We start from the raw sequence: 27259 nt of genomic DNA, 5'->3' as shown, positions 1-27259 counted from the left end.
ATAGTCTTCAACCATTCAAACCAAACTCTGTCTGACGTAGTTTTTGGAGATAGATCAATATCTCATATTTCTCTTTGCACTATGTCAATCTCACTTAAACTAAAATCAATACAAGTGTCCAATTAACAGTCTACCTCTTATTGGCATCAGTTGCTCATTTGGTGATGTCATCACCGATCAAATCTCATACATTAATCTTCTCCTCGTTAACAATGGCTTGAATTCTCACATCTATTCTCAACAAAATATTTGATGGATTTGAGAAACTCTCCAATGTTTTGCCAAAGAAATATGTCCACACCCTTGGAATGTGCTTGTCCATCTAGAGGAACCTATTCGAAAGGCATGGGGAAGAAATCTTTGTCCAAACATTGGAGAGTTACTTCAATGAATCAGAGTTTTTATTGAGGAGATTTGTGGGAGTTCAAGTCAATGTTATATGAAATGAGATTGATGTATGCAATTTTATCATTGATAATATCACCCAATTAAAAAATGATGCTAATGCAACAAGAAATAAGAGACATTGATTTATCTCTAAAGACTACAATAGGTAATGCTTTTCGTTTAAAGGTTTGAAGACTGGACCTAGTGTTTATGATGAGCTACAACAACTGCCTATTCACCCAAAATTTTCAAAAATATCTCATTTGAGGTGTCAACTTCATATAGGATGTTAGTTAGAGCCTGCTAGTCAGTGACTTATGTTGAACAGAACCCTACAAAATACATATGCGCCCATCATTGTTCTATGAGCAATTTGAAGCTAATCACATACTTTTCAAGCAACACCAGCAAAAATTCAGACATGCACGGGCAGTGACGGATCCAGAAATTTTGAATAGTGGGGGCACCATTTAGTGTACGTGTGTGCTATGTGTTTTGTAATCTTTGCTTTCCTGTATTTTGTTTTTATTTCAATGAACAAACCATCAATTGAGTCTATAAATTATCATTCATTTTCCAATTAAGTCCATAAACTATGTAAATATAACAATAGTCCTTAATTTATATGAAATTCGTCAATTTAATCACTAAAATATATAAAACTCCATCAATTTAGTCACTAGCTACTCAATAATAGAGATTAAATTGACGGATATTAAATACTTTAAGACCACTTATTATACATATATAATTTAGAGACTAAATTTGAAAAAGAGTGATAGTTTAGAGTCCAAATTGATGATTTATTCTTTATTTGAATGTTTTTTTTTTTTATATTGGGAAGCAACTTCTAGAATTTAACTTATGTGATTGGCCCTCTCTAAAAAAAACTTGTGTGATTGGATGAATTAAGGTAGGTAGGTTATGTGAAGGGTGTGAGGGCATACCCTTCTTCATAGTATAAAAACCCATATATTATACCACTAAAAAAAGAATTGTGAAAACTTTGTGCAGGCACATGCCTTCTCACAGTTCCATATACATCCGTCCCTGTGCATGGGTATACAAGCAGACTCAGAATGTTGCTCTTTTAATTATGCAATAGCAACATCATCAGCAACAACAGGACACATCCACCAAACGAGTCAAGCCAAGAGTGATTCCAGTGTTTTCTCCTGTATTTTTTTAGTGTATTTTATGTATTTTTCTTTTATTTCTATTTTTCATTATATTTTTTTTCCTTTTTCTCGAGTCTTGGTGCATGGGATATAACGAAATAAGGAACTTGACTACTTTTTTGTGAAATTGTGTACCTTTTAGAATTTCATTTTGTTAGGTGTCTTTCTTTTTTCGACGAAAATTTGTTCTTGAGTTCGAAAGTTTTTCTGGACCTAATTTTTTTTTGAAGAAACTAAGTTAAATATATTAAAGAAACAAGCAGTCCCTCAAGTACAAGACGTGCCTAAGGGAACTGAAAAGTGTTGGTTACAATGCACTAAGGCTAGAAACAACCCAAAAAAAAAAAAAGAACAGACATTACAAAACAGTCTATAAACAAGATAATGAGTTTTTTCTCCAATAGGAGTAGTCAAAATCGAACATGATGTAATTCGCTTTCAACCACCAATACGTTAGAAGAGGTGAGATTGAAGAACTTGTCAAGAGAGAACTTTTCAACATATTGACTTCTTAACTCTATCATCCTAATTGGCGAGACTTTGCAGATGAACTCTTAAATTATTTTGCTTTGAGGAGTGTTATTTGAACAACAATTTGGTTGACAACTTTTGAGACAACCATAATTTACAAAGAAAAAGTTGGTATGTGCACGAAAACCAAAGCAATAGAGAGATACAGTAAAAAGTAATGTGAGTATGAGAGAGAAAGTTGTCACAAAAGTTGTCATAAAATTGATGTTCAAATATCATTTCTCTTTCGCTTTTGTTAACTTTCTATATAAATTGTGATTATTCGTTATGCTTAATTGATTGTGACATTTACACAAAAAAATTTGTTTGGCACTCTGAGTCTTTTCAAGCCACATTGTTATTAGTTTATCCTTTATTAAACGCCTTTCAGCCTATTTTCTCTTTTGTTAGGTGACATAGTCATATTATAAGCAATTGACTTGAAATGTTAATCTTTCCACCATCTTTGGAGTTACGTAGATATTTTGATTTTCTTGTCAAAGCAAATGGTTAATTTTGGGTTGCTCTTGGAATTAACAATATTATAAGTTTGGGATAAAGTAATAAAGAACTTAGTTATATGTTTCTAAATATAAAGAAGCTAAAAATGTCTTCTTAAAAAAATATTTCACGCAAAATGGTAACTTATTTCTCAATTTTACCAATTTCATCTCTCAAAAGATTGTAGTGCTTTAAGAATTTCAGTTAGGGATTGGGTACAAGGATTATTTAGGTTATGGACATGAGTTTGAAGGGCATTAGTCAGGTTAGTCAGGTTATGGGTCAAGTAATGGGCATGTATCTAATGTTGACCATGAATTTGATTGAGTAGATCTCATGAACTTCAAGATGTGGTTGTTCATCATTTACTCCACAACCATTTTGCAATTGTGGGTGCCAATTTTGTTAGTAGTAGTTCTTAAGAAAAGCTAAATGGATATTTCTTTGATCCCTTAGAACTATAGCCTCCGTTGCATTTAAAGATCGCCTTTTTCTTCTAAGAAAATGATCATACATAATACTTTCTTTAAGAGGAGTGTTATTTGAACAACCAATTTGGTGACAACTTATTTGACAACCATATTTTACAAAGAAAAAAGTGGTATTGGCACGGAAACCATAGCAATAGAGAGATAAAGTAAAAAGTACTGTGAGTATGAGAGAGAAAGTTGTTGCAAAAGTTGTCACTAAATGGATGTTCAAATATCATTTCTCTTATTTAATACCTTCAAAATTTCTACGATAGAATTCTAATCCTAGGTAATGTTTCAAAATTTCAATTGGTTTCCAATGCATTTGCATCATTTTCCTTTTCATGCCCATGATGAAGGTTATTTTGAGGGCCTTCAACTTGGGCACATGCCAGTAAATGGCACGGAGGTGGTGCAAGTTGATTCAATTTTTGACACTCTACCTAGGATGAGAATTATATGGCATAAATTTTGAAGGTATTGAAAAAAGACTGTTGGATAATACTTTTCTTTAAGTGAAAAAGGGATCAAAGAAAGGTCCAACTAGTAGTACTACCAGCAGAATTTAGACCAAAGATTGCAAATTGGTGGTGAGGTGAATTTTGGACAGCCATGTCCTCAAGTCCGTCATGATCTACTGAATTAAATATAGTGGCTTCTTAAGACCCATGCCAAGAACCCGACTAATGCCCTTTACACCCACGACCAGAACCTAACTAGTGCCAAAGGCCAATCCCTAACCCAAGTCCAAACTGGAATTCTTACTAAGTACCGCAATCTTTAGAGAGATAAAACCGGTAATATTGAGAAATAAATTACCACCCAACACGATATAGTTTTCATTAAGGCTTATGATCAGGTTGATTGTAGCTTTCTCAAAGGCGTGCTTGTAAAGATGAGGTTTGATGCTGAGTGGATTAGGTGGGTGATGATGTGCATGAGCTCAATTACCTATTTGATTTTGATGTGCTTTGATAGAGTGAGACCTATATTTACTTGGAAGGGACTAAAGGAGGGGGACCCTTTATCTTCTTATTTGTATATTTTGGTAGCATAAGGTTTATCAAGCCTTATACACAAGGCAGTTGAGCAAAGAGATATTCACGGGGTGCAAGTTTGTCTAGGAGCACCATTAGCGTCTTACCTAAATTTTGCAGATGATTGTTTTTTGTTATGTAAGGTTAATGTTATTGAGGTGCAACATTTGTTACACATTTTGAAGTCTTGTACCGTTGTACGCATGCATCCAGGAAATAAATAAATTTATCAAAGTCAAAGGTGTACTTTAGTTGCAATATGAGTAATGCATCCCAAGAAGATTTGTCTCGGATTCTCGGTGTGCACCATGTGTTGGGTATCAGGAAGTACTCAGAGCTTCCATCAATGATTAGAGGAAGCAAAACAACCACATTGCATATGTTAAGACTGTATTTCGAGAAAGATGAATATTTAGAGAGGTTGAGCGTTGTCAAAAGCGAGGCGAGGTTGTGATGATCAAGTATCAAGTATGTGCTTCAAGCCATCATATCTTACATTATGAGTACTTATCTTCTCTCAAATTCAATTATCAATGATACTGAAAAGATGCTTAACGCTTTTTGGTGGTGGGGGAGGAGGTAATAACCGAGAGATTAAATGAATGTCACGTGAGAGTGTGGTGTGATGATGGCCCTTATGGAAGCAATCCACTTAGCTGCTAATAAACAATGTGAGAATGTTATTTTTGAGACTGATTCACATACCTTCATATATTATATTTCTTCCCCTAAGACCATCCACAATGCAGCACCCCATTTGGGTGCTTAAGTGGGACCCAACTGTACACGTCATTCGTTTTATAATTAATATGTAATAAGCACCCAAATTCTCCAACCCAGTACCTCAAAATAATTATTAATTGGGTCCCAGCAATAACTCTATCATTACATTTTAACAATAATTTTTATACTCATTCATAATTATATAATTTTAAAATATTGAAATAATTTGATTATAAATTATTAAAAAAACGAACATTTATATTTTATTTTTATTGATAATTCAAGAAAAAGTTACAACTTAAAAAAACAATATAACATGAATGATGAAAATTTGCATATTCTAAATAACAACAACTAATTTTGTTGACTATCACTCCCAAAACGTTGCAAATATGCTCCACAAGATCATGTTGAAGTTGAAGATGAGTTTGTGTATCTTGAATTTGGGCTCTCATTTGTAGGTACGGGGCAAGATTTGGGTGAGGACCATTATGCTACAAGCAAATTCAAATTCAACTATTTTTTTTTAGGGAATAAAATTCAACTATTATTTACAACTATTATATAATTATTTTTTAATATCAAAATAATACAATAATTAAATATATAGAAAAAATAGAATTAATTGTACATGTGGGACCCATGAGTAATAAGAGAGAGAGGGTCCTTATACAAGCACCCACCTTCATAAGCACTATATTCATTGGTGTCACAAAGAGGGTGCCTATTTACAATGGTGCTTAATAGGGGAAGGACTTCTCATTGTAGATGGTCTAAAAGTGGAACTTCTGAATTTAATGTCATGGTTTCATATATTAGTGCTTATTTTCTCTCAAAAAAAAAAATATATTAGTAATTTATCTTTTTACATTATATTTTTGAGGTAAAATCTATTCGATGACAAACAAGCAATGGTTACTCATATCCTTGTTAGGGCAGTTCATGTTTTTAAAATTTTCTTCTCCTTATATTGAACAAATTTTAATCAATGATATCAATTAATTTTGTTTAAGTCAAAATAAAATAAAATAAAATAAAATAAAAACAAATTTCTTAGTTTAATTCACAAAGTGGGCCCTACATAAGCCAAAAACAATGTATTTGTCCTTGTCCTTTTCCACACTGCCAACATAGACTGAATCGCCAGATTTAACTGCAAGATTTCACATTCTGAGATAAACATAGTTTCTCACGAAACTTGTGCATGTCTTCTCCGCCCTCAATGACCCTTTTCTTTCCCTTATATTCATTCTCTTCCTTTTCCTCTTAGCTTCTATTCTTCTTCTCTTCATTGTTTTTCTGTTCCATTCATTGTAATATTCACTTAATTCTCAATTGTTCTATCATGGCTCCAGCATTGGAGGTTCAAGGAGGAGAAACTGTGTCCCAAAACAATGGTTTGAACAATGTTAATGATGTTACAAACAGATCCAAGGTTACTGTTATTGGTAGTGGTAATTGGGGTAGTGTTGCATCTAAACTTATTGCTTCTAATACCATTAGGATGAACAATTTCCATGGTAATTTTCTTGTTCTTTGTTATATATATATATATATATATATATATATATATATATATATATATATATATATATATATAATTCTCTTCTTTTTGAGTTCATTGCATTTGATGAGATTTATTTTTAGAAGATTAAGTTGTGTTTCTTTTGGACCATTGAATTTTGTGTAACATGTGTGTAATTTTCAACTATGTGGTGCATGTCTGATGTCCAACATGTGTCTGTGTGTATAATAACGACAGTAGCACGTGTTGATATTCAATCATTTTCTTAAATAATTATACGTGTCACTGTCAATGTTGTGTCTCTGTAAATGTTTTGTAGATGTTCACATGTTAGGGTGTGGTAGATACAATATAGAGTGATGAAAATGCCAATGTGATTATGGAATATGGAAATTTTAACTTTATGTTGAAGCATAATTGTTCATGTAAAACAAACAAATTTTTGGACAGAATCATAAATTTCTCATTTTTATGAATTGTTTAGTAAATTCAGATGAAGTTAGGATGTGGGCATATGAGGAGACATTACCAAGTGGAGAAATCCTCACAAATGTGATCAATCAATCAACCCAATGAATTTAGTGTAACACTATGTTCGCCTATGTGGCACTTACACTTCTGGTTGAAAACGTGTCTGATATCAGACATGTGTCATTGTCTGCCAACGACACTAAAACATTTGTTTATGTTCAATCACATTCTTTTTTTTTTTTTTTAAATTATTACCGGATTATGCTTCATATGTGTCAATGTCATGTCTGATGTTCGTGTATTCACAAGTTGGGATGTGGGAGATATATCCTGGTGATTATAGTTCATACGTGTCAATGTCGTGTTTGATGTTCGTGTATTCACGAGTTGGGCTGTGGGAGATATATACCGGTGAAAATGTTAATGTGATTTTGGAAAATGGAAATTTTAACTTCATGTTGAATCATAACTTTTTGCATAAACTAACAGACTTTCCCGTAGAGTCTTAAATTTCTCATTTTGATGAGTTGTTTGATAAATTCAGATGAAGTAAGGATGTGGGTATATGAGGAGACATTACCAAGTGGAGAGAAGCTCGCAGATGTGATCAATCAAACCAATGTAAGGACTATTTCATCTCCAATCTGTATCCAATGTTTTTCATTTAATATTTAGTATTTTAATGACTTGTGTCGTTAAATAGCTGCTATAGCAGCGCTATAATGCTATAGTGTAGTAGCGATATTTGAACAAATTGTTTTTGCACGGCGATACGCCATATAGTATAAAAGTTGTCAAATAAAGACTATAGCAGCATTATAGCATTATTGCATTTGCATAGCAGTATTTAAACAAATCTCGGTGTTTTGCGCTACGCTTTTTAGTACAAAATATTGTCAAATAGCAGCTATAGCATAGCAATAAGCCAATAACACTTTTGTATAGCTGAATGTGAACAAACTGTTATTTTCTGTTATCTGCGATCGACAAACTAGACTATACACAGAATAATGAATCTTAATATATTACTATTGCTTCTGGCAGGAAAATGTAAAATACCTCCCTGGAATCAAGCTTGGCAAAAATGTTGTTGCAGATCCCGACTTAGAAAATGCAGGTATTAAATTAGTACTCTTTTTAAAAAACATTTACTATGAATGAGAAAATTTAAGATTTTCAAATAGAAAAGAAAACATAGGAAACTCCAAAAGCATTAAAAAATCGTTTACTTTACATTTTTTAGGGTGAGATGTTGGTGTCAAGTTGTGTGCAGTTCTGATTGAATAAATTATGCAGTGAGGGATGCAAATATGTTAGTCTTTGTGACACCGCACCAATTCATGGAAGGAATTTGCAAACGGATAGCCGGAAAGATAAGGGCAGATGCCGAGGCTATTTCCCTTGTTAAAGGGATGGAAGTCAAAATGGAAGGCCCTTGCATGATCTCTACTCTCATTTCTGAAGAACTCGGAATCAATTGTTCTGTGTTGATGGGAGCAAACATCGCAAATGAGGTAGTTAGAACAAAAATTCGATTTTTTGTTTACTTTTCTTTTTCTTCTAATTTTCTTGCTAGTTGATTGAATTTTGAAATTGGATCCTCGATTACTGCAGTATAGTGCAACAGTAGTAGGGATCGTAAGATTAGAGAGAGATTTTTCTCTCTAATTCCAACGGTCCATACAGTTTATGCACCGTACATAGCCGTAGAGGATTAGAGTTCTTTAACTTTTTGCTATTCTGATTATAACTTTTTGTGCAGATAGCTGTAGAGAAGTTCAGTGAAGCAACTGTTGGATACAGGCAGAACAGAGAAGCTGCAGAGAGATGGGTTCATTTGTTTTACACTCCTTATTTCATTGTGACAGCTGTGAGTGAAGCAATCTTGTAAAAAAATCATGTCAAATGTTATTTTGAAGGGATCAGATCCTATCCTACGATGCAGCAATGTAGCAAAAAAATATTTGTGTAAAAAGTGCTACCGTATGCGGTGGTTTGCCATCCTAGTTACAAATTTTTTGCTGTAGCGTTACACAGTAGGAGAGGATCCAAATCCTATTTTGAAAGAAATTGTAAAATTTGGTTGGATAGATCCTGTGCAACAACTGCACCATTATAGTGGTTGTAGAACTGTCGGATCGAAATGCATGTTTGGATTCGAGGTAAATTTGACAAAATCACAATGTCACCGTGATTCTAATAAAGCTCTAAAAAATATAGCTGTTCGCAAAATCGAGGTGATTCAGTGTGATTTTGCCAAACTTATCGCCAATCCAAACATGCATTAAGTGTAGTTGAATCATGCACCTGGATCCAACGAATCTGCAGCTGCTATAGAGAATTCAGATCTGTACTTTGGTTAAAGCAATACCAAAGAAATATTGTCATGACAGGATAGAATCATGTGTGCATGAGTAGTTTGAAATTTGTAAAACAGTGACATATTACTTTAATGTGCTTATGCTTTTTGTGTTTTATTTTAAAATTAGGTTCAAGATGTTGAAGGAGTTGAATTATGCGGAACTCTAAAGAACGTTGTGGCCATAGCAGCAGGTTCGTTGCACTGTATTTTCACTTTGCTCCATCTATATTGTAAAATTTTGTGAATGATCAAAGAATGACACAAAAATGGTACAGGTTTTGTCGATGGCTTGGAGATGGGAAATAATACAAAAGTAAGCTTAAAGGGATTTAAGGATACAAATGTTTTCATTGAAGAATATTTATCTTTTTGTATCTAAGATTGTGTAAATTTGTGTAGGCTGCAATCATGAGACTTGGTCTTAGAGAAATGAAGGCATTTTCAAAGTTATTGTTTCCATCTGTTAAGGACAGTACCTTTTTTGAGAGCTGTGGTGTAGCTGACCTTATCACAACATGCTGTAAGAATTTCACCTCCTATTGATAAAATTCGGATTCTTTGCAGGCGAGAAACCTCGTAGTCATTGCAATCAACAAATCTCGATTGTTGGACAAAGATCAAACGATTCATAATTTTACTTCATGAATCAGATATAAAATCTTTGAAGTATTGCAGACATAGTTTAAAATACTAATTTTAACCATTCAATCTTCATCCAACGCTTGTCGCATCGAAGTTTATTGAATGTAGTGACTTCAGTAATTTTTTACTAATCAAGTGCATTTCCTAAAAATTCGCTGCTTAGTTTCATTAGAAACCGATATATCTTTGTTGTTGCAGTGGGTGGAAGAAACAGGAGAGTTGCTGAAGCTTATGCAAAGAACGGAGGAAAGAGGTTTGTTTTTGTTTTGTTTTCTTTCTCTTTGGTCTATAATTCATTCATCGGTGAAAAAAGGAAAAAGCTGATTAGTTCTATCTGATTTTCGATATTCTCTACAGATCTTTTGATGAGCTTGAAGCTGAGATGCTACAAGGCCAAAAATTGCAGGTATATTCATGAATCTTACTTACTATTCCAAACCAAAAACTATATAAATGTTTGCTTTTAAAAGTAATTACTAGATAATCTTAGATTCCAATCAAATATACATATTTTGAGGTCTCTTTACCTATGATCACATTAATCTTTGATAGTTCTAGCCATAGAGATGGTGCCATTTGTTATTGGTTAAGATGGTGGAGACCCACATCTTTCTAATAATAAAATGGTTGAATAATTCTAAACTTGTAATATATAAAATATAATAATCTTTCCCATTTGACAAGAAACAACATAAGGTAACCCTTTTGACAAGAAAGTAAACACTATCTTTGGTTATTTATAAATAAACAAACTATCTAATCTAATTCCAATCTCTTCTGATCTTATCTTATCTATCATTTATTTTCATCTTTCTCTTTAATAAAATACGCCAAAGTTATTGTGACTTTCCCGCCACAAAGTCACTGAATCAAAATCCTAAAATTTCACCATGGCAATGCACTCATCCAAACACTCCCTTACCACTTGCCCCATCACAATCCTCCTCTTCATCCTTCTCCAAATTTCATCGCTGATCGCCGGAAAACCCGACGTCATCAATTTCCGATCACCCAACCTCTATCCAGAAGGCATAGCATGGGACCCAACAAATCAACACTTCATAGTCAGCTCCCTCCACCACCGCACAATCTCCGCCGTCTCATACACCGGCGTAATAAAAAACCTAATCTTTGATCCTTCCCTCCCCGAAAACGTCACCATATTAGGCCTAACCGTCGATTCTCACAACAACCGCATCCTCGCCGCAATCCACGCTCTTAAACCCTACCCTCCTTTCAATGCTCTCGCCGCGTACGACCTCACCTCCGGCAACCGTCTCTTCCTCTCCCACCTACCCTCCTTCAAACCCTCTGACCAACCCGTTGCAAACGACGTTGCAGTGGACCCCACTGGAAATGCTTACGTAACAAACTCCGGCGACAATTACATTTGGAAAGTTAACACCAACGGAGAACCGTCGATTTTCTCAAACTCACCGAAGTTCACCGAACCTACGGTGGACCTCGATACACCATATTATTACTGTGGTCTTAACGGTATTGCTTACATCAGCAATGATAACGGTTACCTTCTAGTGATGCAATCTAATACGGGCAAGATATTCAAAGTTGATGCGGACGATGGTACAGCCGTTGAGATCGTGAAACTCGATAAAGATCTAACGTGTCCTGATGGTGTTAGTTTGAGAAGTGACGGTGTTATTTTGGTTGTGTCACCAGAAGTTAATAAATTGTGGTTTTTAAAGAGTGATGATGGTTGGGTAGAGGGTGTGGTGTTGGATGAAATTGACCTTGACTTGGAAGGATACCCTACTTCAGTTGTTGTTAGGGATAATGATAGGGGGTATGTGTTGTATGGATATGTGAAAGAGGGTATTTTGGGGAGTTTTGAGATGGAGGGTTTTAGAATTGTGGAGGTTAGGTCCTCTAAAGAGAATGGGGATAAGAGTGTTTGGATGTATGTTATGATGATTGGAATTGGTTTGGTTTGTTTCTTGTATTGGAAGTTTCAAATGGGGCAGCTTGTGAAGAATATGGATAAGAAGATAAGTTGATCATTATGGAGGCGTTTGGATTAAGCACTTATTCAATAAGATTCAATAAGTTGAGTGCATGTTTGTTATCTTGGATGATTTGTAAAAATCATAGGGAGCTGTCATGATTTTGTAGAAACTACACTTTGTAGTATTTACAAAATCACGTTAATTCACGATGATTCTGACAAACCTACCGTGATATCAAACATACACAGATAACCAAACACGCAAAATATATCTATAATCAAAGAGGAAAGGATAGAAAAAACTCTCCATAAGTTTAAAATGGTTTATGAGAATAAATTATTTAAAGAATGAAAGTAAGCTTAATATTTATGGTCATACCATATAAGCTATGTTTGTAAGTTTTTTTAAGGATGTATGCAAGTGTTTATGTCATAATATAAGACTAGATAAGCTTTTACAAATATCTTTTAAATCCAATATGTTATAGTTTGATTCTTTTTAAGAACCATATAAAGTTAAATATGATCGTAACGTGGTTATGATGATGTTATTATTATGAAGTGAAAAATAACTTTATGTTGTTGACTATAAAGCACAGACACGGACATGGACATCAGACACGACATGGACACTGACACTCCGACCCCGATAATAATTTGAGAAAATGACACAATTCAGTGTAATTATAGGTGTCGGTATCGTGTCTGTGTCAAAAACCGACGTGTGTCCAACACCTGGTCACACATAATCCGAGGAGTGTCCGTGCTTTATAGGTTGTTGATTTTGATGATGTTATTATGAATTAATGTTCAATTTTGTTGCAACAATTAGGGTGTGTCAACTGCAAGGGAAGTATATGAGGTACTGAGCCATCGTGGGTGGCTAGAGTTGTTCCCTCTCTTCTCAACAGTACATGAGATAAGCAGTGGTCTCCTTCCACCATCAGCCATAGTTGAATACAGTGAGAAGCTACCAAGTCCTTCTAATTCAAGGTGCTAGCTTGGAGATAGTGTTTGTGTTTCCACACATATAAAGTATGGACTTAACCAGTATGTACTGTCAGTGTAAAGATTTTTTATACTGTCAATAAATTATGATTGTCTGATCACTACAATACGATTAGTTTTGATTACTTGACAGTGTAATTTTTTTTTTTTACAGTGACAATATATTAAAATTAAACTCATAAATTATAGTATTGATTCCAAGAATATACAAGTACTATTGTACTAGCATGTTTTAGCAGTGTATCAAATGTGGACGGAATTGGTGACTGGCTGCTATTGATTTACAAAATCTTATGCCAACATGGAACTTGTTTTCATAAACCTTTTGGTCTGACGATGTTGGCTTGAGACCTGCTCCTATCAAGGTATCAAGTTCGATTTTTACCGGAACCAATTTTGGAGGATATCGTTGTTGATTATTTTTTCTTTTTTCTAGAAACTAAACCCACAATTTTGGATAAGGGAAATACTTAGTTTCCAGGTATACATTATACAATGTACAAACTCAGTTGTTAAATCAATGAATTCCAACATAGAGGATGAATGAATCCCAAACAACGGGTTCTCGGACAAAATATGAAAAAAAAAAAAAAAAAAAGGGGGAAATCAAGTGGGTTTAATTTTTTTTTTTTTTGACACAAGTGGGTTTAATATTTAATTATGTTGAAAGGGAAATCAAATATTTAATATTCAATTATTATTATTAAGAAAAGGAAACTGAAGGAAGAAAAATGTGTCTTGCCTTGTTATGCAAGGAGTAACATTTTGTTTGTTTTCTTCTAGACAATGAAGAGAGATTAGATTGTACATAATTGTTGACCAATTGATGGGGTGTAATGTATGAGGCATTCTAGATAGAAAAGAGATTAAATTTATCTCTTTTCCGTCTTTTCCGTTGATTTCTATTGATTTAGTTCTAGATGATTTCAAGCAAGTTTCCTTTCTCCTTTGCGGCTAGCTACCTTCTTCAAGACTTTTGGATCCATATTGAAAGTAATCGTTTGCTACTCTCTCAATGTCTCACAATAAAGGTAGGGACTTACTTATTTGGTCATTTGGTACAAATTAATAAAATAGTATAAATACAAAAACAACCAAATATTATCCTATTAAGTGAGGTTGGTTATATGGGTCAAATTACGTCGTAATGTTGTATAATAACAAAGTAATTTGGTGGCCTAATTTCATTACGCGACACACACTTTTCCTCTTCGCTAAATCATTATCACTCGAAGGTTTTGTTTAAACGTATTTTCATTTTCATTTCAAGATCTAACCATTTCTTTTTATGATAATATGATCCAATGGTTGAGATTAAAAAAATTAATAGAATTTTTGGTTTACCAACTACAATGAATGTTTGTCCACCTTAGACATTTAAGGTTAAATATTAAAGGAAAAGACTAATTTAACTAACGGAGATATAATCAAGTCACTTAGACCGAACGAAATCTAGTTAAGAGACTAAAGTAAAACCTCAATAATAAAGGGATCAAAAGAGCAATTAAACCTTAAATTTATTGATGTATACTAATAAACTTCATTAAAAACTACATTATTTCCAATTGGATCCAAATGTGTATGAGTTGCATAAATATGTAGTATTGTCTGATCAACTTTTTGTAGTCTATGAACCTAAAATGAATTACCTAAAAAATTACCAATAAAGATGCACTAAAATAACTAATAATTTGATAGTGAAGAATATTTTCAATGAGACACATAATATGAATCTGACTAATTATATACAAAATCAGTTGTTAAATCAATGAATTCCAACATAGAAGATGAATGAATCCCAAATAAAGGGTTCTTAAAAAAATGAAAAAACTCCTAAACTAAACAATATGAATGCATCCAAATGAAGCCTTCAAAGCCCTCATAATCGTCCACCTCCGCCTTAACGGTCTCACCATTTCCCAACAACTATCTCCACCACCTTCCTCCTCCTCCGTAAACTTCGGTAGCTTCATCGGTTCCCTACGCTCTTGCCTCATTTTAATATCACTCAACTCCATTTGTAACGGAAACTTCACCATTCCAAACATACCTTTGTAACTCTTTCTCTCACTTGAACTCCTCTGGTACCGGTTTTCCTTGACAGACGGTGACCGGATGCCAGCAACTACTGCGGTGTCTCGTCTTGTTGGAGGTTCAGTTTTGCGTGTTATAACTTTTCCGCAGAAAACAACGTCGTTAGTTAGTTCATTAGAAAAATTTGTGGGAAACTCAAAATTTGTCATGGTTTTAATGGAACAAGAAAGTGAAGGATTTGTGAATGATGTTGAAAGTGAAATAAAAATGACTTGAGTAGATATTTATATGGTTTGTTGAAAGGAAAATGAAACGAAGAAATTATGGGACATGGTCGCACTACTACAAAAATGGGCTTATATAGCGTTTTTTTTTGGCTTTAGGTAGCGCTTTTGAAGCGCTATTGTAAATGGCGCTAGTAAAGGTAATATAGCGCTTTTTTTTCTGTATAAAGCGCTAGCTATAGCAGGGTTTATATAGCGCTTTATGTCAAAAAGTGCTAGCAAAGGTTCTCCTTAGATAGCGCTTTCAAAAATAAACGCCATCTAAGACAAGTTTAAAAACAGCGTTTTTATTTTAAAAGCGCTATGTAACAATAGGTTTAGATAACGCTTTATAAAGGAAAAAAACGCTAGGAAAAGCATTTATTTTATTTTATTTTTGTCAAAAAAAAATTCCTTTCAAAATAGTGTTTTTTTATTAATTTAAAGTAATATATATATATATATATATATATATATATATATATAAAGTCTTAAATTTAAAGGGAAATGTATATAATTTAGGCACATTATAATTGAGACTATTATTTATCAAATAAAACATAACCATATCATAAAAAATGTATGTATATATAGCATAAAAGTCAATAATGTATAGCCTCTAATATGGTAACATGAATATCTCTAAGAGTTACAACTAATTAGTTGACATAAAGATCAAAATCTTCTATGGTATCATGCAGTCTTCATCTATCTTCTTGGTCTTCTCAACATTTTTATCCAAAACAAGCACGCAAATCATCATTCATTTCCAAATTTCGTTCACTCTCCTCCACCTGAATATATACCAGAAAACACCATTAAGCAATAACGCTATATTATATTAGAGATAAATTCAAAGTACTACTGATCATAAGTACAAATTAAAGCAAGATTATAAATTAAAACAACTACCACTTCTAGCAAATATATTTAGAAACATTAAACTCACCTTATTATAAAAAAAAAAATCATATAACTTTTAGGCTGATCATGAACCGACACCATTCTTCTTAGATTTCTATTAGTTTATCTTTTGAGTATGTCACACACTTGAAACCATCAATGTACTGTATATATTATAACATTAAAAATAACCATGTTACTTAATAAACTTAATTATACATAGATATTATACTTTAATATAAAAAAAACATACCAACTTTGGAATCTCATTTAGTTTTGAAATGAGAATATCTTTCATAAACCTCATCACAAAGTACCTGCAATCTATACCATTTTCTTGGCTAGGACACTACAAAAAATAAAATAATAAGTAATTGTATAAGTTAGTTTATTTGGTATGCCATGTAGAAGTTACGATGGATGATTATGGAATTGATTAGTAGGTTATACGAAAGGCATATGCATAGTGTATATCATATTATCACATCATTCAATTAGTTTATTAGAAAATAATTCTAGTCACACACAAAAAGTGTTATTGTTTATATATATAAAAAAAAAATTGAACCAAAAGAAAAATTATTCATCTTACTGGTTGTGTAGAGTTTAATTAAACCCAAAATCTTTAGTAAACAATTGTCAAATTTAAGTAATTATTCATCAAAAAAAAATTTGAATTTTCGATTGTCAAATTCATCCTAATCACTAACAGTGCAGTCTTAAATTTAGTTTGAACCTTGAAAACCTAAAATATCCAGATGAAAATATGAAAAAAATTAAAGAATATTTGAGTTAAATTGAGGTAAGGAAAGAATGAAGATGGTACCTGAGATGAAGAATTGAGTATTGAAAAAGTTGTAACCAGTCGACGGCAGCAACGATATGATGCACCGCAATTAAGAGTGAGATAGAGGTGGTTGTTCTGGAATGAATCGAAAGAGACGGTTATGGTTTTGGAATAGATCGAAGGAAGCGAGTGATGGTGATGAATGAATTGATAGATATAGGTGGTTGGTGATGAATGAATCGATAGAGGTGGTGGTTCTGGACTGAATTGCCTGCACACGATCTAATGAAAGTTTTGAGTAAAGTAGTTTTGGGTTATGTTATTAATTGCTTTAAAAAATACGTTTAATGAAAATTATGTTATAGTTTATATTTTATCTTTAGGATGCATTAAAATAGGGATTTCCATTAAAATTGGGATTCTTTGTTACTTTTGAGTATATAACAAAAAGAAGTTACACTTGTTGTTAGTGTATAAAGCGTTTTTTTTTTTGTGTAACAAAAAAAAAGCATTTTTTTCAAATATAAATATAAAAAAAAAAACGCAAACTTCATGAAAATTATGTTATAGTTTTTATTTTATCTTTAGGATGCATTAAAATAGGGATTTCCATTAAAATTGGGATTCTTTGTTACTTTTAGTATATAACAAAAAGAAGTTAAGCTTTGTTGTTAGTGTATAAAGCGTTTTTTTTTTCAAATATAAATAAAAAAAACAAAAAACGCAACCTGCAAAGTAGGATTTATGGAAAAGTAGGATTTAGTGGGACCAGGACATTTGATTTGTTTTTTTAGTTTGGATTTGTTTATTGGGAAAAAGTTTAGATTTGTTTTTTTTTTTTTTTGAAAAGTTTAGATTTAGCTTGTTATATATAATATATATAACAAAGGTTTGTTATATATATGATAAAAGAATTAAAAAAGGTTTGTACCAATTTTTTTTTTAAAAAAAGGTGTGCTTTGTTACTGCAATCCATTTTTCATTTTTTATTTGAAAGATGCAATCCATTTTTCATAAAAATTCAAAAAATATTTGAAATATGCTATGCAAGGGATCGAACAGGGGACCTGTTAGTTAATGTACATTAAATCAGTTAATAAAATGACGCTTTTTTTAACCTACAAGCGCTATCTTTCTCAAGCATACAATAACGCTTTTTTTAACCTATAAGCGCTATTTAAGGTTGATTTATATATAGCGCTTTTCATAAAAAGTGCCATATACGATTAATCATGTTTTTTATTTAAATAACTATTATTTTTATTTAACCTATACTGACGCTTTCAATACAAAGCGCTATATATACTTAAAATGATAGATAGCGGTTTTTCAAAAAAGCGCTAGCTAAGACCTCCGTGTTTTAATTTATAGCGCTTTAGTGTTAAAAGCGCTATTTATGAGGTGCTATATTTTCCCAATTTTGTAGTAGTGTCGTCGTCATGTGTAACACGTTAATGACAATAGTATATTGAGTCATGTGACTTTCTAGGATGTCATATACTACATTATTTCATACTCAATAAAATACGATAAGATTAATATAGTAGTCTTTTATGGTCACAAGATTATAGATTTAATTTTTTATTATTATTTTGAAACAATTAGAAGTATAAAATACTTTGAATTTTTTTGTCAAAAAAAAAAAAAATACTTTGAATTTTCCCTCTAGATTTTTGGGTTTTCTTTAGTCTAGGAAGTGTTTTTTTCTAGACAGATTTGTTTTTTTTTTTTTTTTTAAAGATTCCAGACAGGTTTGTTGTTGATTCTTGTTAGACTCTTGCTGTAATTTTTCTCTTTATTTTGTGCACATCTGGTGCCATCATAGAGGTTTAATTTATTTCAATTCTTTGGCCGTTTCAAAAAATAATTAAAAGAAGAAATGTATAATTAATATTTTTTTTGAGCAAATAATTAATATTTTTTTAGTGTCTAAGATATTTATATTTGGTCCCATACAAGAATAATCCAGATTAACGACGATATTTGGTACAGTAGAATATACACTTCCACAATGGTGAGATATTAATAATTGAAAATAGGGACTTTCATTATTAAGGGAAAAAAATAATGGTGATTATTAAGTCGAGATGCCTTAGTAACTCGTTTTCACTTCAAGACCAACACATTTTAACATTATAATAAATGAATATTGTTGTTGAAATATATTAATGTAAAGTTATTCTGAGATACATTTTGTACTATTTTTTAGAGGTGTTGTGTGATAAAGATTGAAGGTTTATTGTGTAATATTATTAAAAAGTTATAAACAAATTATGTGTACACGTAAGATTCACTTATTAGGAGAAATTAAGGTGTAAGGTTGGTAATGAGGTAGATACGCTTTTTTTTTTTTTTTTGTGTGGACAGGTTCTTGGTTAGGGGAGTTGAATTTATGAGATCGATTTAGGAGATTGTTTGACTTGTTTGAAAATCTTTGGATGACAGTGCCATATATATATATATATATATATATATATATATATATATATATATATATATATATTCTTTAGGGTGGGATGTAGAAGGAACGACTTGGAAGTGGCGACGTCAGTTGTTGGCATGGGAGGAGGAGATGGTATAATGGGGTGTAGGGTTTTACTTGACAATGTTAATTTGTAGGTTAATATCGTTGATTAATGGTGTTGCCATTGCATCTGGTTTATGCCAATTTTGCGTGTGGTGCGTATCAATTGCTTATTAGGCGGGAGCCACATCATTATTATATTGATGTTTCATATCTCATTTGGAATAAAGACGTTCCCTTAAAGGTTTCTTTATGCGCTTTGCAACTTCTTCGTAATATGCTGCCAACTAAGGATAATTTATTTAGACGAGGCATCACATTTTTGTGTGAGTGGATGTGGTAACATTGAAACATCAAATTATTTGTTTTTATCTCGTAATATCTTCGGTCATCTCTGGGGTTTGGTGCATAATTTGCTTGGTTTGTCTTCGGTTGATTCATTTGGAATTTCGGATCACTTCATTCAATTTGGAAATTCGACATGTATCTTGTTATGATCCAAAATAGAACATGTGACAGGTGTCTCACTTGATCCAATAATTAAGGGAATAAAACTAACAAAAAAATTCTCTTAACCTTCTATACAAGGGACCAATGATTGGAAGCAAAGGTATGAAGAATATTGAGGAAAAGTCTCCTCCCTTTGGTACTCTCCTTGAGAGTAATGACTTAGGTCTTAGACTAGTTCTTCTATCTTTCTACTAGTTCATTAAGATGCCAGTTAACATTTTATTCAGTCAAATTCTCTTGTATTGTGTTTGTATCGAATTCAATACAAAGTTATTTCATCCAATTGTGGTGTATTTCACTACATTCATCAATTACAAAGGGCTCAACCCTTACATATCTCTAAAAAGTGTCGAGCCTAATGCATTTAATTTGGTTCGTTGGTATTTGAGTTCTTCGGAATGAAAGAAATATCAAAATTTTAAAAAACAAGGAGAATGCAACCTTAGCTTCTGGATAAAGTTAAGTTCCTTATTTTTTGTGGTTGAAGACAAAATTTCATAATTTTGCTATAGGTTATCATAGTTGGTAGCTTCGCCATTTTGATTATTTGGCCATTGGTTAATTCTTGACTTTTTTTTGTTGTTTTCTCGGATCATTATGTCGTAAATTTTTTGGTGTTCTCTTTGATATATATGTCTTATGCTTAACACATGCATGTTTAGTGTTAATATATTTTATTTTCACTTGTTTAAAAAGAAAAAAAGTCCGATTATATATATATATATATATATATATATATATATATATATATATATATATTTATAATGAGAGTGAGTAATAAATCAATGGGTAAATATTCTCTCTATTTCTTACCTAAAAAAACTGTAGTGTCGGTTACACTTACAACAGTTTTGAAGAGAATATATTATATAAATGTCCAAATTTCAAAAATTTGTGACATTAGTTAGATATTTATAATGTAAAACGATACTAATGAACACTTTTATTTCTTTTTAAGAATGAAACGGAGAGTATCTCTAAACTAATAATCAATGCAGTTCGGGTAAATGAATAAATCTCAAAGAATAAAGGTAGAGATATTCTTGCATGAACTCTTACCTAAGAGATTATTCTAACATTCAACCAATAAAAATATGACACATGTTATTAACTTTAAAAAAATGTGATTTTAATTAAGGAAACGGAAACAATAAATGGGTGGTGAGTGGTTTTTGTTGGTTAAAGAAAGTGGAAAACGGAGAGAGAAATATTAAAAATAATGAGAAAAAATTATGATATTAATTATTTTTATTATTTTAATGAGATGTTTAATTTTAATTGGTTGGGTGTAAGAATGATCTCTTAGGTAAGAGTTCATGTAAGAATTTCTCATAAAGGTATTATTAATGGAGAAAAGAAAAATACAAAAAAGTAAAACCCAAAGCAATAAAAATTCATCTAATTCTAAAGAATGATTTCAAGCTACTCATAATCGTTCCCCTCCGCCGTAACGGCCGGACAAGTTCCCAGCAACTCTTTTCACTACCGTCCTCCGCCATAAACTTCGGCACCGACATCTTCTCCTTCCTCTCCTGCCTCATCTTCCTATCACTCAGTTCTATTTACAACGGAAACTTCACTGTCCCAAATATAAGTGAAAAAACTCCAAAACTAAAGAATATGAATGCATCCAAAAGAAGCCTTCAAAGCCCTAATAATCGTCCACCTCCGTCTTAACGGTCTCACCATTTCCCAACAACTCTCTCCACCACCTTCCTCCTCCTCCTCCGTAAACTTTGGCAACTTCATCGGCTCCCTACGCTCTTGCCTCATTTTAATATCACTCAGTTCCATTTGTAACGGAAACTTCACCATCCCAAACATACCTTTATAACTCTTCCTCTCACTGCAACTTCTCCGGTACCGGGCTTCCTTGCCGTTGCCGGCACGTGATCGGGTTCCGGCAACAACCGTGGTATCGTCTTTGTTTGTTTGTGGTTCAGTTTTGCGTGTTATGACTTTTCCACAGAAAACAACGTCGTTTGATAGTTCATTAGAAAAATTTGTTGGGAACTCAAAATTTGTATCTGGTTGAGAAATGGATCCGGTTTTAAGTGATTTGTTGAAGTGTGTCATGGTTTTGATGTAATAAGAAAGTGAAATAGTTGTGAATGATATTTGAAATGAGACATAAATGGTTTGAGTTTGATAAATATTTATATTGTTATCTGTTCAAAGGAAAATGAAACGAAGGATGTATGGGCCATGCTCGCCGTCATATGTAACACGTTAATAATAAATAATATATCAGTCGTATGACTTGTGGGTTTCTTTCTAGAATGCAAAAAATAAATACATATGATAGATCACGGAGTCATAGTTTCTAGGATGTCATACTACATTTTTTCATACTCAACAAAATATAATAAGGATTAAGACGAGTTTGTTCTAGTAAAAGAGGTCGGAATCTTTTACAATTTTTTTTTTGTTGGGATTATTTTGAGTGATGTCTCTTGCTCTTTGAAGTTATAGATTGTGTGTAATTTGTCCCTCTAGGTTTAGTAATTATTCTTACCTTGCTTAAATATATTTTGCATGCATAAAACTTTTGATAAACTTGTTTTGAACATACTTTGAACCGAAAATCATATTTTACAAAGTGTAGGTTCTTATTGTGTTTTCAAACTAAATTTTACTTTTACATTTGTGAATCGATTCAAATGTCCCAGAGGACATCTTGAATTGATTCAGTGAAAATATAGAGTTTTGGGGCACTTTTGAATTGATTTAAAATATTTAGGAGACAATATAAATCAATTTAATCTTCATACGAATCGATTCAATCTTGTAAGATGCCAAAAACACATTTTAGTCCCTAACCCAGTTCACACTTTCTCTAAATCGATTATGTTTGTGTTTTTCACAAAAAAATCAGCTTTCTCTTGTTCTAAAACTCTCCACCTATAAATATAACTTCCCCTCCTTATACTCATTCCTGAATTCATTTATTAATTTTTCAATCTACTCTCCTTTTCAAAAAAAAAGATAAGAAAACACTTTCTTTCTAGTTATTGGTGAGCATTTAGATCTAGATCTAGAGAGACAATTGTATGTTGTGCAATGGTTTCAATCATTTAAGGATTTTGAGGTGGTCAAAGATCTAAAGGGCATAAGAAGCTTTCTTTTCTCCTCTACAAGCCATGGGTTTTTCTAGTTCATCAATCTCGAGGAAATCGAAGGAATCCAAGCGGAAGAAGGAATCTTGACAAAGATTGTCGATGGATTTCTTGTGGTAGAATATTTGAAGGATAAACGTGTTGAGTTCATGGATTTTGAGCTCGGGTCAAGTTGAAGGTGATCTTACTACAAGTGGTTTAGAGTCTTGGTGATCTTTAGGGTTATAGAGTCACAAGCTTCGCTAATTACTTATAGTCAAACCATATAGCACTTGCGTGCAAACATTCAATCATAGTGGAATGTCGTAGATTTTTCCACGAAGAGAGGACGTATGTACCCAATAGCAAGGACGATTTGAGGAACTTCTATAAATCTAGTGTTTTTCCTTCCCTTACATGTTACTTTACGCATTTATTTTCCTTACAATTTGATGAATCGAGATATGATATAATTGAACAAGTGTTGAGTAATTAATTGATTTAATAACTTGTTTGTATATATATACCTTGACTATATATAAGTTGATTAAACACTTGATATCTTAGGAATTCTTGTATCAATCTATTCATCAATTGTGTTGTAGGTAGATTAAAATTTGTAATATTTTTTTGTGTAAGTGTTAGGTTTGATTTGAGAATGTCAAGGCCTTATAGTTAAGTGCCTATAATTTATTTATGGATCATTATCTTAATTGTGAACATCTTGTTCAAAATTGGTTGATTGTAAACATTGTCTTTGTTTGATTATCTTTGTATCCGCATTATCATTCCAATAGTCAAATTATTGTAAAGCTTTTTTAAAAACCGTTTCTCGTGTTTGAGGGAATCTATTCACACCCTATATATTCATATTGTTATCGTCGTATCAACCAACAAGAGTTATGGCCTCCACTGTTGCATTATCTTCGTACCCAATTGGGGTCATTGTAAGTTGTCACGATCGGATGCTCGCCATTGTTGGAATGGTTGACTTCGTGGGTTGTCTTTTTGTCCTACTCAAGATCTAAGCTTTGAGTTTTATTTCAGATTGTTTTGTGATTTCGTCCATTTTGTTTGGTTGTTGTTTGTGTTGGTTCTCTTGGTTGTGTATTGCCTGGTGTTTCGTCGAAGTCAAGATGATTTTCTTGTGTCGATGGTTGATCATTTGTATGGTGTAGTTGGTTGGTGGTTGTTGGTGTTGTTTGCGCTAATGGTTATGTGGATGGTTGTTCTTGTTGGTAACACAAGTTGGGGATTGTACATGTTTGGTTGGGTTTGGGAATGTAAACGTGTTTTTTTTTTGTGGTAGTGAATTTTTAGTTATGGTGATAATGATAAGTATGTGAGTTGTTTTGTCTTGGGCTTATTTTCTTTCTATTTTTCTTGGTTGTTTGCTCGTGGTGACCTCTGATCTGGATCCACCTCTACCGCCGCTAGCTCTTGCTTATTTTGGGTTCTTTTCGAATGGCTTGTGGTTTGACTTGGGGTTGTTTTTTATTATGGGTAGTTCAATTTTGGTTTGTTTCTAGCTGTGCCCTTTTCCAATCTGGTTCAATTTGTGCTATCGCTCCACTTGTTGATAGTCTTAGGGATTTTTCTTTTGGATTATAGTGGAACGATCACTTTTGCTTCTAGATCGGGAGTTTGTGTCTAGTTTCAAGTTTTGGGTTGATTATGGTGTCTTATCTGGTGGACCGAAAGTTGAGGAGTGCCTTAGGGATTTCTTTTGAGACTCTGGTGGGCCAATTACTTTTGCTTCGAGATCAAAAGTCAGTTTCTAGAATCATTTTTTTGGCCTATTATGGTGTCTTCTCCGACGAACAGAGGGTCGATTGGTGGGGGATTCCTAACGAGTGTTGGAATAGGTGATTTTTGTGTGTTTCTTTAGGCTCGAATGTAGGAAGATAACGGGTGGTTTTCTTATAGAGTTTTGGTCGGTTTTATGGAGGGGTTTTGGTGCAAATAGCGGGTGATAGGTGTCTAAATCTTGTTTATGTCGTCATTCGCGATGAAGTTTAAGGATTTCACTCAAGATTGGTTTCTGTTGTTGTGTGGGGGTTTGACTATGATTTTTGTGTTGACTTTGGTGTTGGTGGCTAATTTTTTATTGGTTTTAGTGTATCCTTGAGTTGGGTGGTGTCTTTATTGGTGTTTTTTATGTACGATGTGTATGAGTTTCTTTTTTTTTTGTTGTTTCGTCTATGTATATATTGAGCACTTTGCTTTATTGTTTTTATCAAACTGGTCTTTGTTCGTCTTGTGTAGAGACTTGAAATTGATTATTGATGAATTTTGTCATTAAAAAAATATTTTTTTAGGGAAAAAAAGTTAGTTAATATTAATATTGTTATTAATTATTAATAGGCTTAAATAGTACATTGGTCTCTGCAAATATGGCCCAGTTGAGTTTTGGTCCTTGTAAAATAAAAATTCTGAAATCGGTCCCTGCAAAATTTTCTGTCTTTTAAAAAAGTCCCTGGGCCCACTGAAGCTGCTAGGTGGCACTCCGATGCTGACGTGGCACATGCTGACTGTGCATAATTGCCACGTGGCATCTGACGTGGCATATAAATTAATTAAAAAATGTAAAAAATCTGAAAAATTAATTTAAAATCCGAAAAAAAATCTGAAAATTATAAAAAATCTGAAAAATTAATTAAAAATCTGAAAAAATCCGAAAATTATAAAAAAAAATTTAAAATAGAAAAAAATGGAAATTAATAGAAAAATTTATTTTTTTAAATAAAAAATAAGGATTGTAATTTTTACAAATTAAAAAAAATTAGAATTTTTGTTTGAAAATTATAAAAACAAATTCAAAATTAAAATATATTTTTTTAATTTTTTCAGAAATTAATTTTCGTAAATTAAAAAAATTATTTATTTAAATTTAAAAAATCTGAAAATAAATTTAAAAATCATAAAAAATTTCTGAAAAAATATGAAAATTATAAAAAATTTCCAAAAAATCTGAAAATAAATTTAAAAATCATAAAAATTATATTGCAAAACAAAAAATATTTTTAATTTAAAAAAAATGAAAAATTATTTTTTTCTAATATTTGGAAAAAATATTTAATTTTTCAATTTTTGTAATCCTAAATTTTTTTCCAGATTTTGGAAAATGTATTTTAAATTTTTTTAAAAAATAAATTAATAGTTTTAAATTTTGAAAGAAAAATCTGAAGATAAATTTCCTATTTTTTTAAATTTTTTAAAAAAATCTAATTTCTTGTTCTTTTATGAAAATTTTAATTTTTTTTTTTTGATAAGCCAAGAGTCCAACGACATAAAAAGGAATAGAAGACAGTCCAATAGAGTTGTAGTGTCTTGCAGATTCCAGTCTATGTCAGGTGCTCATATATATATATTATTAAAAAAAAGGAAAAAATAAATACAAAAAAAAACTGGGGGGACATAAATCTAACCCAGTTAATCCACACAAAGTGTATGCCAACCCAATCGGGTGTTACAAAAAAATCAAAACAACACTGGTGGATTCTAATTTTAAAAAAAAAAAAAAAAAATTCAGAAATTTCAGAATATATAATATTCAAAAAAAATATTTATTTTAAAAACAATTTTCAGAATTCTTAAAATTTAATATTCGAAAATTTTTATTTTCAGAAATTTTTTATGATTTTTAAATTTATTTTCAGATTTTTCGGAAATTTTTTATAATTTTCAGATTTTTTCAGAAATTTTTTATGATTTTTAAATTTATTTTCAGGTTTTTCGGAAATTTTTTATAATTTTTAGATTTTTTCCGGAAATTTTTTATTATTTTTTAATTTATTTTCAGATTTTTCGGAAATTTTTTATAATTTTTAGATTTTTTCCAGAAATTTTTTGTGATTTTTTAATTTATTTTTAGATTTTTCGAATTTTTTTTATAATTTTCAAATTTTAAATTAATTTTTCAGATTTTTTATTAATTTTTCAGATTTTTTACATTTTAAAATTAATTTATATGCCACGTCAGATGCCACGTGGCCAATTATGCACAGTCAGCATGTGCCACGTCAGCATCGGAGTGCCACCATGCAGCTTCAGTGGGCCCAGGGGTATTTTTAAAAGACAGAAAATTTTGCAGGGACCGATTTCTGAATTTTTATTTTACAAGGACCAAAACTCAACTGGGCCATATTTGCAGGGACCAATGTACTATTTAAGCCTTATTAATATTATGTTGGGAGTGTAGATCAAAGATTTGATCTCCTTTCCTTCAAAAAAAAAAAAGATTTGATCTCCTTATCATTGTAGGCGAAATTATTAGTACTATGTAAGCTTGTTTTGCCTAAAAAAGAAAATTAAATGAGAAATCATACTTTTTCTCTAAAGAAGAAAAAGAGACTTGTTAGTACTA

General features: G+C 32.0%; 2 protein-coding genes across 2 annotated transcripts; both read left to right on the top strand.

Moving 5' to 3' along the window:
- The first annotated feature begins 5915 nt into the window (after positions 1-5915).
- Positions 5916-13002, top strand: LOC146913219 (glycerol-3-phosphate dehydrogenase [NAD(+)]-like). The gene is made up of 11 exons (XM_085716451.1): positions 5916-6326; positions 7347-7423; positions 7847-7919; positions 8099-8316; positions 8565-8672; positions 9292-9355; positions 9440-9477; positions 9564-9684; positions 10005-10059; positions 10164-10212; positions 12602-13002. The coding sequence occupies exons 1-11, from the start codon at positions 6152-6154 to the stop codon at positions 12767-12769; spliced, it is 1146 nt and encodes a 381-aa protein (XP_085572577.1). The 5' UTR covers positions 5916-6151; the 3' UTR covers positions 12770-13002.
- On the top strand, positions 10348-12231 carry LOC146913220 (uncharacterized). The gene has a single exon (XM_085716452.1). It carries the CDS (start codon positions 10697-10699, stop codon positions 11819-11821), a length of 1125 nt encoding a protein of 374 aa, XP_085572578.1. The 5' UTR covers positions 10348-10696; the 3' UTR covers positions 11822-12231.
- Positions 13003-27259: the final 14257 nt, after the last annotated feature.

The sequence above is a fragment of the Medicago sativa genome, chromosome 6 (assembly GCF_051527215.1).
Source record: "Medicago sativa cultivar Bolivia chromosome 6, Bolivia_mono, whole genome shotgun sequence".
Lineage (NCBI taxonomy): Eukaryota > Viridiplantae > Streptophyta > Magnoliopsida > Fabales > Fabaceae > Medicago > Medicago sativa.
Note: the sequence above shows the minus strand (reverse complement) of the source record. Positions and strands in the feature narration are given on the sequence as shown.

Excerpts from the sequence above, each read along its gene's own strand:
- LOC146913219 (XM_085716451.1), top strand. The coding sequence starts at position 6,152 with ATGGCTCCAGCATTGGAGGTTCAAGGAGGAGAAACTGTGTCCCAAAAC. Across the intron at positions 6,327-7,346 it reads TAGGATGAACAATTTCCATG|ATGAAGTAAGGATGTGGGTA; the intron begins GTAATTTTCTTG and ends TGATAAATTCAG. Across the intron at positions 10,060-10,163 it reads GCAAAGAACGGAGGAAAGAG|ATCTTTTGATGAGCTTGAAG; the intron begins GTTTGTTTTTGT and ends TATTCTCTACAG.
- LOC146913220 (XM_085716452.1), top strand. The coding sequence starts at position 10,697 with ATGGCAATGCACTCATCCAAACACTCCCTTACCACTTGCCCCATCACA.